We start from the raw sequence: 24,020 nt of genomic DNA, 5'->3' as shown, positions 1-24,020 counted from the left end.
AAATTTACAAGACTTAGAAATATACTAATAAAACTTATCTGTAGAATTGGTGGCTATGTTGCTTTTAGGAGGGTCATATGTACTATTTGGGCTTCCCTGGTGGCTCAGTGGTAAAGAACTCTCCTGCAAAAAAAAAAAGAACTCTCCTGCAATGCAGATGTAGTTTAGATCCCTGGGTCGGGAAGATCCCCTGGAGAAGGACATGGCAACTTATTCTAGTATCCTTGCCTGGGAAATTGATGGACAGAGGAACCTGGTTGGCTATAGCCCATAGGGTTGCAAAAGAGCCAGACATGACTTAGCAACTAAACAACAATGTAATATTTAGTACTAGTAGAAGATAAAAACTTGTTGACTAAAATTCATTCAATCTAGCCTCCTTTCAGATCTCTCCTTCCAGTGGTCTGTGCACACTACGTATGAGGAAAACACAAGCATCAAACTGGCCATCAATCTGAATCAAGAAGCAAAGCTTATAGTTAACTGAACAGATTTTTGCCCAGTAGAATAGATAAGTGGAGGGTGGGAAGTGTCCAGGATTGTTTTAATTCCACAACTCATTATAATCAGAAGTTAAAAATAGAACGGAACACATCTGTCACTGAACCTAGCTCACATATTCCAAGAAATTTTTATGGCTGTATTATGAATCTGTCCTCCTAGATAGACTAGTCAATCATTTTGCATAATCATCAACAACAACCAAATGAAGCAGCAACCTGAAACAACTGCCACAGGGCCAAGACAACTTGATTAGCCACAGCACAGTGTGATCACTTCATTTTATTCTTCAGGAAAACCTGCATCAGGACTGAGGTCAACAGGAAGCTCTTATACTTTCACTACACCTCAGTTCTATAACCAGTTTCCCTTCCCGAGCTACAGACTAGACTTTGCTTGATTAGATACTGTGTGCTTAGTCACTCAGTTGTGTTTGACTTAGCAACGCCACGGACTGTAGCCTGTCAGGCTCCTCTGTCCATGGGGATTCTCCAGGCAAGAATACTGGAATGGGTTGCCATGCCCTCCTCCAGGGAATCTTCCCAACCCAGGGATCAAACCCAGGTCTCCTGCATTGCAGGTGGATTCTTTACTGTCTGAGCCACCAGGGAAGCCCATCCTAGTGCTTTCTAACTTTTATCTATGCATCTTTAAAAAATGTACACCTTAATTAGAATATCTGATAAATGACTAAGAAAATGAGGACTTAAGAGAAGTAGATTTGAAATCATACAATAATAGAGAATCTAAAACAAAAACAAAAGCAAACTAAAAAAGATGGAAATGATAAGTCTGATAGAGATCCTACTATGAATGTTCTGTGCCATAAGAGTTAGCAGTGTTAAATAGTTTTAAGTCTTTTGAATTACATAAATCTCTTTCCTCCTTCATTTTCTTATAGCTGGTGAATATACATTTGAGTTTTCTTGTGGCACAGAGTTAACCTAAAACGTTTCTACTAAAGTATTCTTTGGCCAGTATCCTGTAGACAGTTTTAAAGTAATCTGTGTTTCTCTTTGTTTTCAAAATCAGCCCCTACTTGTATTCTTAAAAACGGTTATCTAATTTCCTGCTTCGGTAAACTTGATATACTAGCTATTTTCTACCCAGAAGATAAAAGTAATTTTTTAGAAAACAGTCCATTGGAGTTAAACAGGACCAGCAATACATTTTTTCCCCTAACTTTGTCATCAGTAATTTCGGTAAAATATCAACAGTGGATCTCATTTAGGAGGATGTAGTAGAACATCTGTATGCACACACACACACATCCCTGGGTCCTACCACCTAAGACACTGCTTTAGAGTAGTGTGTTTTAAGTTCCACAGGTGAAAGTTTCAGCATCGAGTTACTCCTTAAGCCAATGTTTCTGAAGTGTTGGTTCTTACACTCATCTTAGTGTGTAACATTTTCACTGGGCCATACTGAAATGAGAAATGAAGAGTGCTAAACTTCCCACTTTTAACTTATAAACTGTTGTCCTAGCCTTCCACTCTACCCCTTTTGGGTGTAAAAATATTCTCCTTTGATTAAATGATGTTGATGGAAGATATTTATACCACAATGACTTGACAAAAGAAAAAGTTGGCAACACCACGCAAATACCCACTTCAACTTTTCTGAAATTTTATAGATCTGTGAAATTCAAAAACCCTGGGCACTTCCGCCTTTAAAATATTTAAAACAAGAAACATATTAGGAAGAGTCAGTAATTGAGAGTGACGGCACACTGGTACCATCCTCCAAGGGGCAGGCAATGAAATTATGCTTCTCTATGCACCCTCCCTCTTATTAACTGCCCAAAGCTACATTTTCTAAGTAAGTTTGCCAAATATAAAGTTATTTTACAAGTTCCTGAATTGTAAATTTTCCCTTATTTACTTGAATTACAAAGGGCATTTTCTCTGACTTGTTTTTCTTTCATTTTTCTTAAAAGAAAAAAAAAAAAAAAAGGCATGGTCTTCCCAGTGGTTCAGTGGTTAGGACTCGGTACTTTCACTGCTGAGGGCATGGGTTCAGTCATGAATGGGGAACTAAGATCTCACAAGCCTCATAGCACAGCCAAAAAAAGGTAACATGTTCAACACAGAAAATTTAGAGAATGACAGAAAATCACACAGGAAAAAATTAAAATAAACTATAATTCCACCAAGTAGACATAGCTACTCTTAATACTCTGGTCATATTCAGTCAATGTTGAAGTCACACCATGTATACTATCATTAAATACTCTTTTAAATTAGAATTCTTAAATATTTGCATATATTAATACCCAACAATCATCATAATTTACTTAACCAAGTTCTTGGCTAAATATTTTTTTAACAAGAAAAGTTTAAAAACCAGTATCTCAAAAAACAAATAATAAAAAAAATAAAAATAAAAACCAGTATCCCCTACTTATTTCTTGGTACCAAATTAGAACACACAAAAAATAACTAACTAGATAAGATAGACAGATAAAAAGAAAACAAAACAGAAACCATGTCAAAAACTGAAAGGTCATAATAGTTCCATACTTTTAACTGTACAGTATAAGCCTTTTCTCATCAAAATTTTCCACTGAATCGTTATTCAGTTTCATCCTCTTTGTTGTGTTTTTTATGACTTCATTGTGTCTTTAGAGAGCTTTCTGTATGTTGACTAGGTGGAGCTTCATATTAACTTATTTAGTGTTTCAAACAAATGATTAAACAAAAAATAACGTAGGTATGTAACAAATAAGCAATACTAGATCATATACTTCAACACTAAAAACATTTGAATTTACCTTGAACAAATTTGACACAGTGATTGAAGAGAAACACGGGGCATATAGGTTAAGGCAGCATTGTAACACAACAGAAGGAATGTCAACACTTCAAACCTAAAAACAAACCAAAAGAGTATTTACAAATCTTGAGAATTCCAAGAAGTCAGTTATAATTAAGCAAGCACTGGGGAGGGATATTGTGTTACAGAACAGACCTGTCCAATATAATCACACCAAGAACAATACAAAACCAAAAGGAAAAAGAAGTAACAGTCATATGAAAATTACCTTAAAAATTCAATGCGCCAGATGACATCTAAAACAAAATTTAAGTGACAAACAGGGAAGATGGGGTGTCTCTCTTGTATGAAATGACTCAACATTTTAAAACTTGTTATACACAACTCATTAAACATTATTTATAAATCTACTGACATAATTTCTTTAGAAGTCTGCATGGTAGAAGAGTAGGTTATGTCTCCACAGTATACCTATTCTGTGCTGTCAGCATCTCTCTTTGGGGGTGAGGTCCACTGTACACAACTTTTGACAAACCATGCTGGGATAGGGCACTCTCTGTCAGAGCCATGGACCCAATGCTGGAAGGCTAAAGACAAGACACGTGAATAAAGAAAAAGCCATTCTGTTTAAGGTGTGGTATTTAGAATATATATACCAATATATATATTTAGAATGACTGCTATAAACATCATATATCTCAGAAATATTCAGATTGCCTACTAAGTATTCTGCTGAAAGATTTAACAAATGACTAAAAACAAACCACAAATAGAAATGTAAAATAGTTTAACTTCAAAAATTCTACCCCAGAAATACATAATTCACACACACACATAAAATCTAATCTTATTCATCAGATAAAGGGAAAAATATTCAAAATTAATACTTTTAATAGATCTTTTACAATCAGGTTTTAGTTTAATGATTTTGATTTCCCATTTACTTTGGGAATAGCAAAATACTTTGTGTGAAATTTTATACTTTTTAAGGTACTAGCAAACTGATCAAATTTTTCGCCTCAATAACCAACCAAACCCTAATCTACAGCAACTGCAAATCTTAGGACTAATAAACTTACTTTGATAAAAATGTAACTTACTTCATGATATACAGATGGTTTGGATAAAGATGGAATCGTAAAACTCAATACTTTACTATGTCCCTGTTTGTCAACTATTTCCTACAAACAAAAGAAAGTGAAAGAAAATGTCTCATAATATTTATTTTTTACAAATAAATTTAAATATTATTTTTTACACATAAATTGTTAGTGAAAAAAAAAAACCTGAAAAGAAAGGAATTTTAAAGTCAACTAAAATCTTAAACTATGATAATCCATTATTCATAAACATTAGGAGTTAACCTTCTCCTTAAAATGTAAGTAACATAGTTTTAAGGCTGAAATGCAGATGTCTTAATTATCATTGATTTTTCTGATGTAAAAAGTTCCATTTTCTAAATCAACTAACACAGTCCTGAAACATATTACAAAATGATCCTTAAATTACTTTTCCATTTAAAAAAGTACAAACCTTAAGTATGTATCTAGAAAATTTAATATAATATTAATATTATATACAAACATTATCAGTAATGCAAACTATATATTAAATCAATGGTGTGAGCTTTGGAGACAGTCCAGATTTTAGACAATTATTAGTGGTAGATCTTAATTTAAATCTTTTCTCCAAACTTTTTGTGAAAGTCACAATAATTTATAGACAGTAGCTTTTAAGTTTAAAAAATTAAAAATTTAACACTGATATTTTCAAATATTTCCATAAAAGAATTTAAATGGTCTGATTTTTAAATGGTCTCCAATCAGTAAAAATGTGTATTTACATAATTGTATGTATGGCGATACAGCCTTTAGCCTCCATAAGGTTATTTTGGGGAGAATGAGCAATGAGTCATCTGATGTAATAAAAAAACAAACATTAGCTCTACTAAAATGAAAAATAGTTGCTATTATGTATTCATTTTTGCTGATATTTGGCTTTTAAAACATTTTGTTAACTCCATTAAATACAAACCAAATTGTAAACCCCTAGAAGAAGAGCTTCAATGCATCCACTGCTGTGCACATTTCTGCTGGCGGAGACGGCGAGGTAGCACCAAATCAGTTCTGGAAGAAACTGCAGCGTAAATCGAAGCAACTGCTCCTCTCCACTGCGATAGAATTCAAAGAGCTGGTGACAGACAGGTTCCAACAACTGGAAGAAAGCCAAAACATTAACTGAAGGATTGGACTGTATTTGAATGACACTGATATATAAAACATAAAGCATTTTCCTGATTGGTAATTACTGAAATATGCAACCATTTCCATTTTTGGCAGCAAGACTATTCACAGCTAACCAGTTAGTAAACCTATGAATTCTAGTGGAAGGCCAAACTGCAAAGTTAAGTGTATACACAAGTACTCTGTAAAGTTTAAAACATTCTGTAACTCTAAAGTAGCATTGTTATTAAAACTATATCTTTTTAACGTCCTAAAATAAATAAATTTTCTTCCTTAATATACTTTCTTCCAGATAAAACATGCCAATATACAAATTGCTGGCTACTGAGTTGGAGAAATTGAAATGGGAATCTTAGGTAGTTACTGTCACCTGGCCTTCCTGAGCTTATAATTAGGTAGCATCTGACTGTAATGACTGGTATGTAGAGTAGCTGAATAATATAAAGTCCCTAGATCTAGTTTCTTACTGTAACTATGATTAATTGCACCTAGATAATCTAAACACCTCTGTCATTTTGTTTTAGATGTGATTTGGACTTACTGATAACCATTTTTCTCCCAACACCCCCACAGGTATTCAGTTAATAGAGATGAGTGTATCTTTAAAGCATATATAATAATCACACACAGGTCACTTACAAATATGTCAAGAGATTCACAGGGCTATTTTTCAAACAGGCTATTATTATACTTTCAGTGAATGGGAGTTCATTCACTTCCCCAACTTAGGCAATAGATTTAGATCAACTTAAGAAACAGATTTTCTACTGCAAATAATTGGAATGAACAAAAACTGATTTAAAGTGGATGTCTTGATTTCAAAAAAGTTCAATATGTAAAGTAAACTTGATAAAATTAAAGTCAGAATTATTTATGCAAGGTAAAGAAAAAGTTGTACTTCAATAAACATCAACAAAAAAAAATAAACATTGACAAAATTGGTCTTTCCTACTGAAATACTATCTTCTTACAGTTCAAGAACATTTTTCCATCCTCAAAATGGTTGTTAGAGGGCAAGAGGTGTCCACTGTGGCATGGCAAAGGTAACTGGAAACAGAAGGGTCGGAGGCAAAGTAACACCCTCAAAGACTGCGCGAGAAGTTTTTAGGGTAGGAATTAATTTAGAAGAATGAAGAGGGGGTAGTGGAAGAAAGACTGTTATGGGAATATTTAGCTTTCAGAATGGAATTTTTAAAATTTCTTTGTGAGACAGAAATATAGATCAATGGAACAGAATTGAAAGCCTAGAGATAAATCCACGAACCTATGGACACCTTATCTTTGACAAAGGAGGCAAGGATATACAATGGAAAAAAGACAACCTCTTTAACAAGTGGTGCTGGGAAAACTGGTCAACCACTTGTAAAAGAATGAAACTAGAATACTTTCTAACACCATACACAAAAATAAACTCAAAATGGATTAAAGATCTAAATGTAAGACCAGAAACTATAAAACTCCTAGAGGAGAACATAGGCAAAACACTCTCCGACATAAATCACAGCAGGATCCTCTATGACCCACATCCCAGAATATTGGAAATAAAAGCAAAAATAAACAAATGGGACCTAATGAAACTTAAAAGCTTTTGCACAACAAAGGAAACTATAAGTAAGGTGAAAAGACAGCCCTCAGATTGGGAGAAAATAATAGCAAATGAAGCAACAGACAAAGGATTAATCTCAAAAATATACAAGCAACTCCTGAAGCTCAATTCCAGAAAAATAAATGACCCAATCAAAAAATGGGCCAAAGAACTAAACAGACATTTCTCCAAAGACATACAGATGGCTAACAAACACATGAAAAGATGCTCAACATCACTCATTATCAGAGAAATGCAAATCAAAACCACAATGAGGTACCATTACACGCCAGTCAGGATGGCTGCTATCCAAAAGTCTACAAGCAATAAATGCTGGAGAGGGTGTGGAGAAAAGGGAACCCTCTTACACTGTTGGTGGGAATGCAAACTAGTACAGCCACTATGGAAAACAGTGTGGAGATTTCTTAAAAAACTGGAAATAGAACTGCCATATGACCCAGCAATACCACTTCTGGGCATACACACCGAGGAAACCAGATCTGAAAGAGACACGTGCACCCCAATGTTCATCGCAGCACTCTTTATAATAGCCAGGACATGGAAGCAACCTAGATGCCCATCAGCAGACGAATGGATAAGGAAGCTGTGGTACATATACACCATGGAATATTACTCAGCCATTAAAAAGAATTCATTTGAATCAGTTCTAATGAGATGGATGAAACTGGAGCCCATTATACAGAGTGAAGTAAGCCAGAAAGATAAAGAACATTACAGCATACTAACACATATATATGGAATTTAGAAAGATGATAATGATAACCCTATATGCAAAACAGAAAAAGAGACACAGATGTACAGAACAGACTTTTGGACTCTGTGGGAGAAGGCGAGGGTGGGATGTTTCGAGAGAACAGCATGTATATTATCTATAGTGAAACAGATCACCAGCCCAGGTTGGATGCATGAGACAAGTGCTCGGGCCTGGTGCACTGGGAAGACCCAGAGGAATCGGGTGGAGAGGGAGGTGGGAGGGGGGATCGGGATGGGGAACACATGTAACTCCATGGCTGATTCATGTCAATGTATGACAAAACCCACTGCAATGTTGTGAAGTAATTAGCCTTCAACTAATAAAAATAAATGAAAAAAATAAATAAATAGAAATTGGATATTAAAAAAAAAATTTCTTTGTGGACCACTGCCAATAATCTTGTAAATTATGGTGTGACATCGCTCATCTCTAAATACCCAGGGAATCTTTAATTAAATCAATTAATATAGTCTAACAAATATTTGAAACTTATAAAACTTTACGCTGAAAATTTGATAGTCTGCATGTGCACATAATCAATTTTAATTAAAACACTCCAAACTGTCTTTTAAATTAGTTTAACATCTAAAACAGTTTTGATTTATAAAAGCAGAACCAAACGAAGATAGATTCAAAAGGGATGTAGCAGTTACACACTGCAATAAGATTAGATGAAATTAAGTACATCAAACCATTAAAGACCAATATTTATGCAGGGTTTTACACTTGCAAAGTACTTTCATATATGTAAACCCATTCAATTCCCATAATATTATAGGGCGCAATGTCTTTACCCTGACAATGTATTCTTTCTACTTAAGCAAATTGAGACAAAGAAGCTACCAAAACCAAAAATAATCACACAGTTCAGGAAGGTCAGACTGAAGCCAAGACTTTTTAACTACTTTATAAACATACCTGAAAAATGGCAGAAAAGAATAAGACAACAGACAATGTGGGAAACACAGGCAGTATTGAACTTATTTAACCTGATTATATTTGAGACAAATAATGGGGCATTAGAATATGCTGCATTCCTAGTGTCTTGCTCAAATTTTTTAATGTATTTTCTCAAGGAAACATTACTAAACTTGATTAGGTAGGTTTCATAGTACTATTGAGAGAATTGTACTTCAAGTATTAATAAATTTGATATTTAGATGGCCTTCTATAGTCTAATCATCATGTACCTTCTTTCCCTTCTAAAATACATTATAAATTCTATAACAACTGAGTTACAAATGAATTTTTACAATCATCCATTCATAAGTAAGAAGCTGTATCTTAAGAGTATTTTAATGGTAATAAGAAATGTACCATAAAATGCCTTTAAATGACTAAAGAAGATGGGAAAAAGCTAAGTTTGGGTAAATTTACAAGAGAATTTTCCAAACTTTCTTTTTCATTGAACAATTACTGAAAATATATGGGTAGGACAAAGATACAGAGAGGTTGGAGGGGACTACTATTTAGGTGCCAGCAGCCAGTGAACCGACGTCTCACTCTGGGCTCCCTATGTTTAGAACACCAAAAAGATTTCATGTCGCTCCTTCAAAAAAAAAAAAAAACAGCTGGCTTCCTACAAACCTAAGCATTTTTAGCCTCTAGTCCTATGCCTATCTTAAAGCTACAGTCAGTTAGAAGCACCAGTCAAGGAAACTGCACTTTATCCATAAACTGCCTCTTCACAGTTTCTTAAGCCTGACACACACACTGACCTCAGGGCCTCTGTGCTGTTTCCTCTCTGGAAAGCTCTTGCCCCCAGTTTTATTTTCTTGCTCTAATTCATTCAGACCTTCATTCAACCATCACCTCCTCAGCCCCAACACATACTTCCCCTACTCTGCTTTATTATCTTCATAGTTTTACCACTGACATTTTATTATACATTTAGGTGTTTGTTTAATGTTTATCTTACCTACCAGAATATAAGTTCTAATCTATAAGTATTTATTCTACTTTGTACATTTCTAAGTGATTTCTGACACATTATATGTGTTCAATGAATATTTATCAAATGAATTTAACCACATAATGATATTTGCAAAAAATCCAAATATCAAATTTCCCAGATTTCAAACAAAGTAGAATCAACATTTCAAATTTCAAAAGTGCCAAAAGACAACGACATCAACTTTTCAGGAATACTGTATCTCCACATTAAGAACAAAGTATTCTAAAGAGCACAAGGAGACTCTTTGTGACCCCTGGACTCTACAGTCCATGGAGTTCTCCAGGCCAGAACACTGGAGTGGGTAGCCGTTCCCTTCTCTAGGGGATCTTCCCAACCCAGGGATCGAACCCAGGTCTCCCACATTGCAGGCGGATTCTTTACCAGCTGAGCCACCAGGGAAGCCCGAAAAGTAGATCACATTGTTATATCTGAGAAGTACTTCTGAGTACATTTTTTAAGACTGAGTTTTCTCTTTAAGAATACAGGATACACACTGTCTTTACCACATTGATCAGGCTAAAAACTAGATTATTTGCTTTTATCCACATGCCATGCATCTTGACTTTCCTCACCATTTCCAATCCTTATCTACTTCTACTATGAATGGTAGGATTTATAAGCACCAGAATCTGGGAGTACAGTTCACTTTAACACTTTCAAACTAAATTTGCTATCTAAAAATGCAAAGGAAATGCAGGAGAGGGGAAAGCAGAGAAAAGAAGCAAGGGCTGGGAAAAACTTACCACCAGAACCAAACTACTAGCTACTCAGATTTTGTGCATTTTCTCAGTCCTCCACATGCTATTCCCTTCAACTTGCGACGTCCTTTTACTTTCTACACCTGGGAAACGTGTGCAAATCCATCTAGACTCAGTTAAGCATCGCACTGAAAGTATGTATTTACTTATTTTCTCCCTTTCCTTTTTTGGGACACAGGCCATGCGCTACTCATCTTTGATGAATTTTCTGTTTTCTGAGTTTTCTGTTGCCTAGCACTGCAGCTGACACATAATGAACACACAAATATTTGCTGAATGAATAAACGAATGCAGTGACCCAGGTTCTCCAAGATTATCACCACAGATGGAGAGACAGACAGACACATACATACATAATACATAGAAAGATGAGCACCAGCATGTTCAGAGATGGCTTTGGAATATGGTGATGCTATTTCTTGGCCTGAGAGATGATACACTGGAGCTCATTTTATCATAATTTTTTTTATTCTGCCATTTTTCTGAATATAAAGTATTCTTACCTTTCTATTCATTTCTCAAAAGGAATCAGTTAAACACTCCAAAATATATATTACAGTTTTAAAAACTCTAATTATCTTACTTTTTAAAATATATGTATTACATTTCACAAGAAGTTAAAAATCAATCAAATGAAAACTATTAGCATGATGAACTCTGAGAGTACTTACCTCACTTTGTGGCTCCTGGATAACTTTATAGAGAGATGAAACTAAAGAACTCTTTTCCTTCAAATTTGTAGCATAATTTGGTAAAGATGTTTCCGGTAGTGTCTAAACAAATTTAAAAAATACACTTTACTTTTATGAAATGTCCCAAATAGGTAAATCCAAATACAGAAAGCAGATTGTCAGAAACTGGGGGAGGGGCAATTCAGAAGAGGTAGAACTGAGAGTGACTAACTAGATACAGATTTTCTTTTGGGGGTGATGGAAATATCCTAGGCTTAGATGATGGTGTTAACGGCACAACATTTTAAAACCAGTAAAAAACCTCTGCATTATCACCTGAAAACAGTGAATTTTTCATTATGTGAACAATATCTCAACAAAAAAAATGGTAAAAATAAAACAAAAGATACATTTAATCCTCAACATCAACAGGGATACAAATTAATATCAACAATGCATCTTTGATCAGAGTTTGGAGTTGGAAATAAGAATACGAATCATTTGTAAAGCCAGAGATTTTTTGTAGCAACATACACGTTACCAATCTCAACAGTATTTTATTCTGTTTCTTAATAAACATGTTATATAAGGATCTAATGTTTCAAACCTTAAAGCCACAGATCATATAAGGACTGTTAAGTAAGACTGTTCTCCTTTACACAACTAGGGGGAAGTTTCTACTTCTTGGAATGGAGAAGAAGATAGCCACAATACCAACAAATTTCCCTAATGCCATTTAAAATGTCAACAACTAACCACAGTCTGGCAGGGTCACCCTTTCAGAAAGGACACCATGACCAGAAAGGAATGGGAAGAGATAAAACTCCAGTAGCAAGTCAGACAGTTTTGGGTAAAGGTAGTAGGGAAATCTGAAAACAACAACAACAACTTCATTATAACAAATGACAAAAACCTATCCTTCTAGAGTATGACCTTCTTAAACAATTTCTGTCTTCCAAGTCTTTATTTTTTCCTAGGAAAAGTATTTCTATCAATCAACCAACTAATCAACAATGTTCATCCTGCAGCAGATATAATGTCTCAAGATACTCCTAATAGTCATTGTAAGATATACATTATTTCTTCCATGTCCCATATCCTAGTATTTTATGATTTAAAATGGGTTATGGTTAGTGTATACAGGTGTATGTGTGCATAAATAGACATAGAAAATCAAACAGCATGTTTATAATAAGGATATTTGATTCATTTTAACTTTACTGTGAATTCCTCAAAGGCAAGAACTATCTTATCTCTCCACCCACAGGATTTAGCACAAGGCCTTGTACTCAAATCTTTGCTGCAGACATTACATAATAGATGAACAAAATAAGAAATAAATACTGTCACTGTTACTCTTAAGTGAATTCTTGAAAAATAGGTCACATTTCACCTTAGGATATATAAGTGAATAGACTGTTTTTTTAATTTAATAGGACAGTTTTGTTTACCAGAATGGTTAAGTAAATGTGAACTATCTGGGAACCTTCCGCCATTCTTCGGGTGGGGAGGAGAGAGTTTCACTGCAACTGCTTACATAAAGAGGAGATTAGGGCTTTCTTCAATATTTCAAAAGCATGTAACAAAAGATCTCCAGACAACATTCCATTTCTGTTATTTGATCAAGAGTAACCTAATACTGGTGGAATTTATATAAAAGGGAGTAACTGTCAAATAAACAACAGATGTCTAATTGCCTGGAAGATAATGAACCTAAGCTATGTACACAAAACACATTAATGTGTGTGTGTGTGTGTGCGTGTGTGCACATGTGTGTCTAAACATAAAATTCAAACTAAGTGAATTGAAAAACAAATCTTAAAAAATGATTAGTGAATAAAAAGATTTTTACATGCACTATCTAGCCTAAAACTGAAACAGTCATTAAAAGTGTGAATTACAATTTTCAGTTATGTACCAATTAACCCTCATGAGGTAAAATGTTTTTTGTGAAATAGCCAAAAGTAACAGGACAGTTCTTTTCCGAAAAGACAAGTTCTAGAAAATATTCTGGGCCTAGGCTACTACTGCTAAATGAGAGGAAAGGTCTCCTAAAAAAATTTGTCATTATTTCATTTTGTGAATGTGAGAAAAGTTAACTTTTGTCAATAGAAGGAGAGAAAATACAATTGCTGTGTTTATGAACAGTGCTTTGAAAACCTTAAGATCTAAAACAGCCTATGGATTTAAATATCATTACAACAAACCTTTAAATTTACATTGTACTAGTTCAAAGGTACTGGCCTTCTTAAGTACTAGTTAAGTTTTCTCACTTTGAAGAAGGCAGAACTAGAGACAAAAGAAGTAATAATGGGATAATATGGTAAGAAATTAGCCTTGGCAAAATTTGAAGACAGCTGCTTCATATTAAAGTATCATTTGGCAGATGGCTTTTATAAAATATAAGGAAGTGATACAGGTTAGATGTAAGAGAATTAATGAAGATGGTCAGATGGATAGAGAACAAATAAATAAAACAACTCTGACCAACAACACTACATATAAGACTAGACTTTGAGTCACATATTGTGATTCAGTGACTACCAGAAAATAAAAAAATCTGCTATATAAATCTACACATAACATTAACAAAAACACAATACAATCTATAAGATAACATTTTATAAATAAGTATTTGAAATATAGAGACTGAACTAACAACTCATGAAATCTTAAAATAATGAAGTCTGAGTTTAATCACTTTGTTGGTATACTAAGAGAATATTAACGAGGGCCCAAAGCTGGAGTAGATGCTAGTTTGTCCAAAGGCAAAAAAGAAAAAAGAAGGAAAAAAAAAAAGCACAACACAAACTACGTCATCTTGTGCATTTGAGAGAATGCTGAGTGAGGTTCAGGCTGCACCCATGGAAAACTGTAGAGCTAAAATCATGTTCACACACCACCTATTTCAGTTTTCCTGGTGAAGATATTGAGACCCAAAGAAGTTATGCAATTTGTCCAACATTGTAAAACCACCTAGAGGAAAAATTTGACTTCTCAGTCTCAAGTACCCTGTACCACTTATTTTATCAATCATGATGACCTTGGCTTATTAGCACCACGGTTATTAAACAACCAAGCAGAAACTCAGATAGAATGACAGATAAATAATCTCTAAATTTTATTTCTTAAATATTTTAACCAAAATATGTAACTAACATCACAAATCATTTCAAAAGACAAGATACTTTAACTTCAAAAGTAAGAGATTTGTTCTTAGGTACTTTCCTATTTTCTATTATTTTTAGTATGTTGCTAACTTTGTCTGGTAACCTTAACCTCTTTACCAAACATAAACAGAGCTGAATTCAATGCACACTAACACAATTCAAGATAATTTTCAGAAATGCCTACCATATTAAACCAAACAGTAGGAAATATCTTCCCTTATACTTGACAAAAATTTGTATCATTTGTTATATCAAACTGACTATATTTACTTTTGGATGGTTAGGGGAAAGTTAAATAACTTTTCAGTTCATGGGGTCCAGGATTTTACTTCTCTTCTCTCAATGAAAAAGTTTACTTCCCAGGAATGGAAGAGAATAAACAGATGATAAGGGAAGAGAATTAGCCATAACTTTCAATTATTTGCCTTAATAGTTGACTCCGCCTCTATGTTACCCATCCTTCATCATGCCCTCTTGCCACAACTCCCATTTTAAAAAATGGCTTAATGGCTATATTTCCTTTTGCAAATTTTACTTCACCATTAAACAGAAGAATATCCCAGAAGTGGTACTCAGCTGTTAAACTTGACAATTTTCATCAACTTGCCAAAAAAATCATGATAATGAACCATATTAAACTCTTATGAAACAGAAAAAAAGCTTAAAAACACAAGACAACTTATGTAAGAAAAAAAGGCACACACCAGATTTATTCAAACTGTTAAAATATGAAGACAGCACTGTATGCAGTGGACTATATACAGTGAGCTTCTATAAGTGCATGCATAACTACATCACTCTATGAATTAGGGGATCCATGGAAAGATAATTTATGACTACAAAAGCTGACAAAATGAAAATCTTTTTCATTCATCAGGATGAGATAACAACGGCTACGGCCAGCTACAAAATTAACAGGAAACATTGCTTCTCTCAAGGACATACTACAGCTGAAAAGTGTCATAAAAACCTCCATTAAAAAAAATTAGTTTTTAATGGAAGGATAATTGCTTTACAGAATTTTGTTGTTTTCTGTCAAACATCAACAAGAATCAGCCATAGGTATACGTATGTCCTCTCCTTCTTGAACCTCCATTTTTGAATGACTTCTGTATTCTTACTCAGTGAGGAGCTTTGTTATCTAAAATCAGAGATATCAAAAGTTTTGCTTTTTAAACATGTATCGATAAGAATGAAATATCCCACTGCTGCCTGGAGTCACCTAGACACAGAGAACCAGGCTTCAGATTAGGGGTTTCTGAACCCAACGTTCCACACAGATGTTAACTTTGTAGTTTCTAAAGACAACATGACCATGGGTTCACTTCACAATCCAGGTCTGATTTTAACCCCATTACACATAGCTCTGCTTTGTCTTGAGTCTATCAAAATACTATTTCATTTAAACTTTATCTGAACACCTTTCCTCCAAATCCTGTAATGATTTTATTTTTTTGTTTGGTGAGATGCCTACACAGTACCTATTTTATGGTGTCCCTCATTGAAACAAGCTAACGACTGACTTTTGTCCAAGGTCTTGGGCTAATCAAGCTAGACAAAAAAACAATAAAACAAAAACCAAAGTGTCAGCCCAAACTTTTCATTCTTGTGGTTCCTGATCAGGAAGTTCATGTAATTATGTGTAACAGTGAGACAGAGGACAAAAAGAAGGTGGTTAATTGGTTATTGTTTAGTCGCTAAGTCATGCAACCCCTTCGTCTACCACACACCAGGCTCCTCTATCTGTGGGATTTCCCAGGCAAGAATACTGGAATGGGTTGCCATTTCCTTCTTCAGGGGATCTTCCTGACCCAGGATCAAACCCATGTCTCCTACATTGGCAGGTGGATTCTTTACCACTGAGTAACCAGGAAAGCTCCAGTTTAACTGGTTAAAGAAACATAATTTTAGCTATCATGGAGAACAGTTCATAAGATAACCAAACAGAGGTTTTGTTTTTGATCCACTAACCAAAAGTTACATACCCCTTTACAGGCACTGGGTTAGCCAACTAAAGAAAGAGGCACTGATAGAAAGTTGTGCAAACATCTTCCCATCTTCTCCTCATTGCTGATCATGTCCATTTCCCTTGCCGCCCCAAACAGGGAGAAACACTTCAACCATGAATCATTCATGGTGGTTAGGGAGAGTGACATCAACTTTCAGAGACCTGAATCATTCTTTGTGATGTTGCCAAAAAAGGGAGAAGACAAACCTTTAAACCACTTGGCAAAGAAGGAGTCAATTTCCTCAGAAAGATTATTATGTGTAAATAATTCCCCAATAAGTTTTTTGGAAAATTCTTTGCTTCCACAGATATTTAGCTTTTTAGTCATTAAAAAAGAAAGTCACCAGAATTTAAAACCCAGATAAAACTTCTTTGGAATATAGTTATTATAGTAAAACAGTAAATATTACCTTAAACTCCGACAACCATTCCTCCACAACCCCTTTCTCTGAAGTGAACATCTTTCCACATCTGTTCTAAATCTTCAACCTGAAAATTAACATAGAAAACTGCTAAAATATTGAATACATTTTCTTTACAGTCAGATTACCAAGGATAGAAGTGATCCTATAAAATTTAGCTACTTTTTTATTGAGAAATTAAAAGTTTCAAACATAAATTACTGAGTTACTATCAAAAATCAATGTATACAAACAGCATTGAAACGTAAGAATCATGACAAAAGTATAAACAATTATAACATGATGAAGTTAGCTCTACAATTTTCATTCAGGTTTTAGTAATGTCAGCTGCAAAACATACTGGACATTTTTCCTTAGTTTAAATTAAATAATTCCAAAGAGATAATGGAACTTAAAAAACATTTTAAAATTGTGAAAATATAAAAGACATGCATCCAAACTTGACTTTATAGAAAACATTAAAGTAATTTAATTTGCTTATATTTCAGTTCTTTAGTACAATAACTATCTAGGCAAGCCACTTGGTTTCCTGGAAACTTAATATTCATAAAACAGAAGTAAAAGTGGTAATATCCAAGATAATGGCTATATGCAACAACAGCTATTCATAAGATTGGAATTTACTTAAGTATAAATAAGAAAAAAAGGAAGTTAAAGGAAATGCAAAACAAATTTATCTCAAGCAAAACTTCTGTCAACGTACAATATAGTTTTCTTCACACCTCCATCTATAAGAGAGTGGACTGTTTTTTGAGGGAAAACTTTATTAGTTCTATCTGAACTTGCTAAATTCCTAAGTCAGGCACAAACTCTGCATTAACCTTGATATTCATCAGAATTATCATATAGAATAAATCGAGGCAAAATTGACAGAAACTGAATCTTAATTCTATTCTTACTTGTAGTATAAACTTGGGCAAGTTATTTGCCTTCCTTTTATCATTCATGAAATAGGAAAAACCACAGTACATATTTTCAATGGATTACTGTGAAAATTAAATGAAAAAATGTAAATAAAAGCAACTGGCAATAAAAGTGTTGTTTTACTACGCAATACTATTATTGAAGACGATCAACTCATACAACTTTTGCTTAGTTGTCTATCAAAGTATACAGATACATCTTTTTTTTTTCTTTTTTCTGTTTTTTTGTTGTTGTTCTTTTTTTTTTTTCTTGCTACATATACACCATGGAATATTATAAGTATACAGATACATCTTAAACAAACAACACAGGTTCTTGCAAAGAATACGTTCTAATGTTTCTATTGTCTAATTTCTATTAAAAATGGTTAAGAAAATACATATATTTGTTAATTCATTTATTCATATATGAAGAATTACTTGAGAGAGATGCATTTTACTTTTTTAGGATTAAAAAGTAGCCCTTTAAAAAAATAGTCCTTTTATTATTCTAAATTTTATCCTTTGATCAAGCCAAACTATTAAAAAAATCACATTATTTGTACTGTATTATTCATTTTATAGTACTGTTCATTCACATAAACCAGGCTTTGAGTTTATGCCCAAAATGTCATGAAAACCCTGCTTGATCATATGTTATCCCCTTTAAAATCCAAAGGAGCAAAAAATTCACATCCTTAGTTTTCAATACCATGAAAAATTCTCCTTTAGAGTAACTGGTTTGCTTTTATATTATGGATACTGTGAATCTCCTAGCAGATACTCTTTGCTTTGATTTTAACAAAATGGAAGTCAAAGTTTCTGCCTAACTCTACCCACAAAAAAGCTGGCTAGGATTAATTCTATTTATAATATTATATTATACACGTTCCCTTATTTTCTTTCTACCTAGATCTACTTTTTTTTTAATCCTGTTATACACATTTGAGAAGCAAAATGAAGATAAATATAAGTACACATGAGTTTTCTTTTTACTTATCCATTGCTCATCTAGTAAATTAAGACAGAAAGCAATCACAAATAGAACCAGAAGTTACAAAGAATTGGGAAGATAAAATTTTTACAAAAGTTCAAATAATTCTCTAATTAAAATTAATTTTTAAGAGGTTAAAATCAAGGGGGATATGCAAAAGGATCGAGAATAGTCAAAGCAATCTTAAAGAACAGCAGTGCTGGAGGACTTGGACTTCTAAATATTAAGGCTTACTACAAAACTTACTAAAAGCATAGTAATTAAGCCAGTGTGGTATTATCATATTATTACCATCAATAAAACCCAATGGAACAGAGCAGAATGGCTAGAAACAGACCTATACATACATGATGATCTGACCTATGACCAAAGTGACTATGTAATTCAGTAGGGAAAGAGTAACCTTTATAAAAAATAGGGTTAGGTCAACTGAACAGCTACATGGGATAGGGGGTAGAAAGAGAACCATAACCTACTAGCTAACACCATATGCAAAAGGTAGTTGCAGTTGGATCACAGATCTAATTTTAAAAAGCAAAACAAAGCTTTTAGAGCATAAAAGAATACCTTCAAAACCTTGGGGTAGGCAAAAAAAAAAAATTTAAACAAGAGACACAGAAGCACTAATCATGAAGGGATTTTTATAAATTGGACTCCATTAAAAGAATTTCTGTCTGCCAACAAATGAATGGATAAGGAAAATACGATATACATACAAACATACAATGGAATATTATTCATCCTTCAAAAGAAGGAAATTCTGCCATTTGCAACAACATGGATGAATCTGGGAATCTTACGCTAGGTTAAATAACCCAGACACATAAAGACAAATACTTCAAGGTCTCACTTGTGTGTAGAATAAGTCAAACTCATGTTAACAGAGAGTAAAGTCATGGTTTCCAGGGGCTGGAGGAATGTGGAGATGCTGGCCAAAGGGCACGAACTTTCGGTTATAAGATTAGTAAATTCTGGTAACCTAATGGGCAGCATGGTAACCATGCTAATAAAATAATGTATACTTGAAATTTGCTAATAAAATAATGTATACTTGAAATCTGCTAGGAGAGTAGATTTTAAGTGTTCTCACTACACACATAAACATTGGTAATTATGTGGTGATAGATTTGTTAATTAACTTGATTGTGGTATACCAAAACATCACGTATACCTTAAATACACAATTATTTGGCAATCATATCTCAGTAAAACCGGGGTGGGGGAAGGGAAGAACTTCTAGTCACCAGAAGATACCACTAAGTGAATGAAAAGGCAAAACCAGAGTGGGAGAAGATACTAACAATTCTGTCAAAAGTCTCATATTCAGAAATATAAGGAATTCATCAATTATTAAGAAAAAGGCAGAAAATTCAATAGGAAAAGCAAGCACATCACTTATCCAAATGGAAATATATGAATATATTATATTCATATATTATATTCATATTTCATATGAATATATGAAAGGTACCCAAGATTGTTAGTCATCAGGGAGATATCACACACACACACACACACACACACACACACACACACGGTGAGAATGTAAGAGACAATACTAAATGTTGAAAAATATATGAAGCAACCAGAATATTCATACACAGTTGGCACGACTGTAAATTGATACAGCATCTTGGGAAAATCTTGTTAATACCCTCTAATTGAACACATGTACACTCTAACAATTCCATGCATAAAAATATACCTTACAGAAATGTGGATGTATGTCTCTGAAAGATGTGTTCAGGAACATTCAGAGTAGCGGTTTTTATAAATAGTCAAAAACTAGAAAGAAACCAAATGTCCACCAAGAGTAGAAATGATAAATTATAGTACATCATACATGGAGTTCTATACAACAATGACAATAAGCAAACTGTAACTACATTAAGGTCACAATATTGGGAAATGGAAGGGAAAAAATGAGTACATGCTATATAATTACATTTATATAAACTTGCAGAACAGGCAAAATTAATCAATTGTGTTAAAAGTTAGGAGAGTGGCTATTCTTGAAGGAGTTAATTCTTGGGTTCTAGTAATTGAGCTAAGAGCTGGTTATACAAGAGTGTTCATTTAGTGAAAATTCATCAAACTGAACAGATGATGTGTGCATTTTTCTGTGTGTGTATTACAGTTAAAGCTATGTTTTTTCTAGTAGTCATGTATGGATGTGAGTTGGACCATAAAGAAGACTGAGTGAGGAAGAACTGATGCTTTTGAATTTGGGGGTTACAAAAGACTTTTCAGAGTCCCTTGGACTACAAGAATATAAAATCAGACAATCCTAAGGAAATCAACCCTGAATATTCACTGGAAGGACTGTTGCTAAAGCTGAAGTTCTAATACTTTGGCCACCTGATGCGAAGAGCAACTCACTGGAAAAGACCCTGATGCTGGGAGAGACTGAGGGCAGGAGGAAAACGGGGGCGACAGATGATCAGATGGTTGGATGGCATCACCGACTCAATGGACATGAGTTTGAGCAAACTCCAGGAAATAATGGAGGACAGAGGAGCCTGGCATGCTACAGTCCAAAGCATCAGACACAACATAGAAAGTGAATAACAGCAAATTACACAGTTGTAACACCAGACCACCCCGCGCCTCTTATTCACTTGCTAGAGGTCAAATGGGAGCCCTCAACCACAGATCTAAGTTTACATGAATACTCAGTGAAATTGTCCCTCCACATGCTTCTTTGCCTTCCACTGCAGAGCCCAAAAGAACAGCTCCTCCAGAACACCTCCTCTACCCTGAAACTTTCACAGCCCCACCACCACGTCTCGCAGCAGGTCCATCAGGATTAATGTCATTTTCCCTCCCCCTGTTGATGTCAGGAACCACTAGAAACTACAGTTCCCAGGTTACACTTGCACACGTTCATAGCTCTTTGCAGGCCCTCTACTTTATCCCCATCTCCCACTCCACTCTCATTCTGGAAGGAAGTTCTCTTTCCCTGAGCCTTCGGAAATTAACAATCTGTCACTAGCAAAAGCCTCTAAACCTTCAACAGTTTTCTGAATGTCACTTTCTTCTTGTTCTAACAAGAAGCCTGGCTCTTCTCTGAAGATACCCGCTTTCCCTGAAAGCTTCTCAAAGAGTGACTGCCTTTCCTCTCATATCCCTGGAAGAAACCACTGGCCCTAAAGGTAATATTACCATTTCAGATCAATCTCCCTCTTTCCCATCCACCCAACGCTGTTCCGAAACGCATGTAGCTGTCATCTATCAATCAATCCCTCCCCTCCAGTCATCCCTCTCTTTCATTTCTAGATGATTTTAGCTCGGCTCATTGTCATGCTTTCAAATTACTCTTATTTAATATCTTAAGTGTTTTTTCTTCTCACTCAGTGAACTCTTAATTCCTAAAAATCTCCTCCAGCAATACTGTCTTCTTCCTTGTCTCAGCAACTCAGTCATATGATTATAACCGAGACCAAAAATTCAAGTCAGGACCATTTTTTAAAATATTTTAAATATTAGTATTAATTCATTGGGCCGACCTGAGAGAACACCCAACAGTCAAAGATGGAACAACTTGAACAACAGAACAAACAACATAGTAGTGAATTACTATCCAAAGTATAAAATAAATATACAAGTCCATATTGAAATAAATAAATGACTAAATAAACAAATATCAGAGAAGAAGAGACAAGCCTTGCTTTCAGATAATATATGGAGATACGTCCCCCTCCAGGAAGTTTAGTCCATGTCTCCCTACGGACCAAAATGGGCTGGTCATAGTGATTTGCTTCCAAAGAAGAGTATTGAGAAGGAGAAAACAGTAACTTTATAGTGGAGAAATCTGATAAACACTGGCTTGACCAAGGTTAACAACACCCATGATGGCATGTGAATATCATGTACCCTTGATATGATGAGAAAGGCACTTACTTTATCTCTGTGATATTCCTTCTAAAAAGCAATAAACCCAGTATGATCATGATACAAACATTAGAGGAAACTTAATTTTGGAGACATTTTACAAAATATCTGAACTATATTCCTCAAAATGAACAAGGTCATGAAAAATAAAAAATACTGAGAGACTCTAATAGGCCAGAGAGCCTAAGGTGACACTACACGACCATAAATGCAATATGGTCACCTGGACTGGATCATATTGAACAGAACAGAAAAGGGACAGTTTACCAAAAAAAAAAAAGCCCTGGTGAATTTCTAATAAAGACTGAAATTTAGTTAACAGCAATGTAATAGTAATGACAAATACACAATGATAACATGACATTAGGAGAAACTGAAACTGGGTGTGGAGTACACAGGAATTCTTTGTACGATCTTTGCAACTTTTCTAGAAATTCAAAATAGTTTAAAAATTATTGAAGCTCTGATGTATTTCTATTCTAGGATTCAACCCAAATGATACTGTATTCAAAAACAAAACATTAAAGTATATCAACACATAAGCATATATTCATATCTTCTGATAACATTTACACCATTCGTTATTAAAGCTTCAATTTCAATACTTTCATAATACTTCATTATACAAGGGCTTCTCAAACCTAAGGAGCAAATTCTCTTCCATTACACCTTACTCTCTGCACTAAACAGAGGTGACAAAAAAACTAATTTATGAAGAGATTTCTTATCTAGTTGCTGAAAGTTAAAAAAAGGGAAATAATTATAGTACTAAATTATAAACATGAATGAAAATTCAAATCATGTTTACTTATCATTAGTTGTGTTTTAAGCACAGTAATAAACTCAAGCATTTTCACTGTCTTTCCATGGGGTCAAAAATCCTCAGCACGATATAGAAATATTTTTAATTAAATTTGTAATTTCATAGAAATATTAAACTATACCACAAAATTATAAAAAGTAAAAATTTCAACTGGCATTCATGCAGTTTTAAATTACCAAGTCAAGCCAGTTTGAAACAAATCTAAATACGATAAAGCTTATAAATTCTTTTAGATGACAAGTTTTTAAAAATTTCATAAAAGGAAAAAGTATATTAAGAAAAATAGAAAATGTACAAATATTTAAAATGAGACTGGAAACAATAATGCATTATACAAGGAAGCGGTTAATGGAATTTCATAAAATGTAGAGTAAGTATCTAGAGAAACAGAAGATGAAAAAGCAAGAGTGTGTGCCAGCTAAGAGAAGTTTTTCTTTGTCCTTCCCACACATTGCAACACTCTAAAAAATCTCTCCATTAGTCCTGGCTTCCATGATGAATAACAGTTATGACTAAAGGTACCACTAACGACTAGCTAGGACAAGAAGCAA

At 34.2% G+C, this 24,020-nt stretch overlaps 1 protein-coding gene across 2 annotated transcripts in view; it reads right to left on the bottom strand.

Moving 5' to 3' along the window:
• Positions 1-24,020, bottom strand: part of HYCC1 (hyccin PI4KA lipid kinase complex subunit 1) — a 94,047-nt gene that overhangs the window by 36,933 nt on the left and 33,094 nt on the right. For both annotated transcript variants that reach the window (XM_020876470.2, XM_020876472.2), the window contains exons 2-7: positions 16,848-16,926; positions 11,260-11,361; positions 5,308-5,487; positions 4,374-4,454; positions 3,745-3,860; positions 3,272-3,367 (exon numbers count right to left, since the gene is read on the bottom strand). In XM_020876470.2, coding sequence (XP_020732129.1) covers positions 3,272-3,367; positions 3,745-3,860; positions 4,374-4,454; positions 5,308-5,487; positions 11,260-11,361; positions 16,848-16,898 — 626 coding nt within the window. In that variant the 5' untranslated portion in view covers positions 16,899-16,926. The remainder of the gene's footprint in view (positions 1-3,271; positions 3,368-3,744; positions 3,861-4,373; positions 4,455-5,307; positions 5,488-11,259; positions 11,362-16,847; positions 16,927-24,020) is intronic.

This window comes from Odocoileus virginianus, unplaced genomic scaffold (assembly GCF_023699985.2).
Source record: "Odocoileus virginianus isolate 20LAN1187 ecotype Illinois unplaced genomic scaffold, Ovbor_1.2 Unplaced_Contig_29, whole genome shotgun sequence".
NCBI lineage: Eukaryota > Metazoa > Chordata > Mammalia > Artiodactyla > Cervidae > Odocoileus > Odocoileus virginianus.
This window is presented reverse-complemented; position numbering and strand designations above follow the sequence as displayed.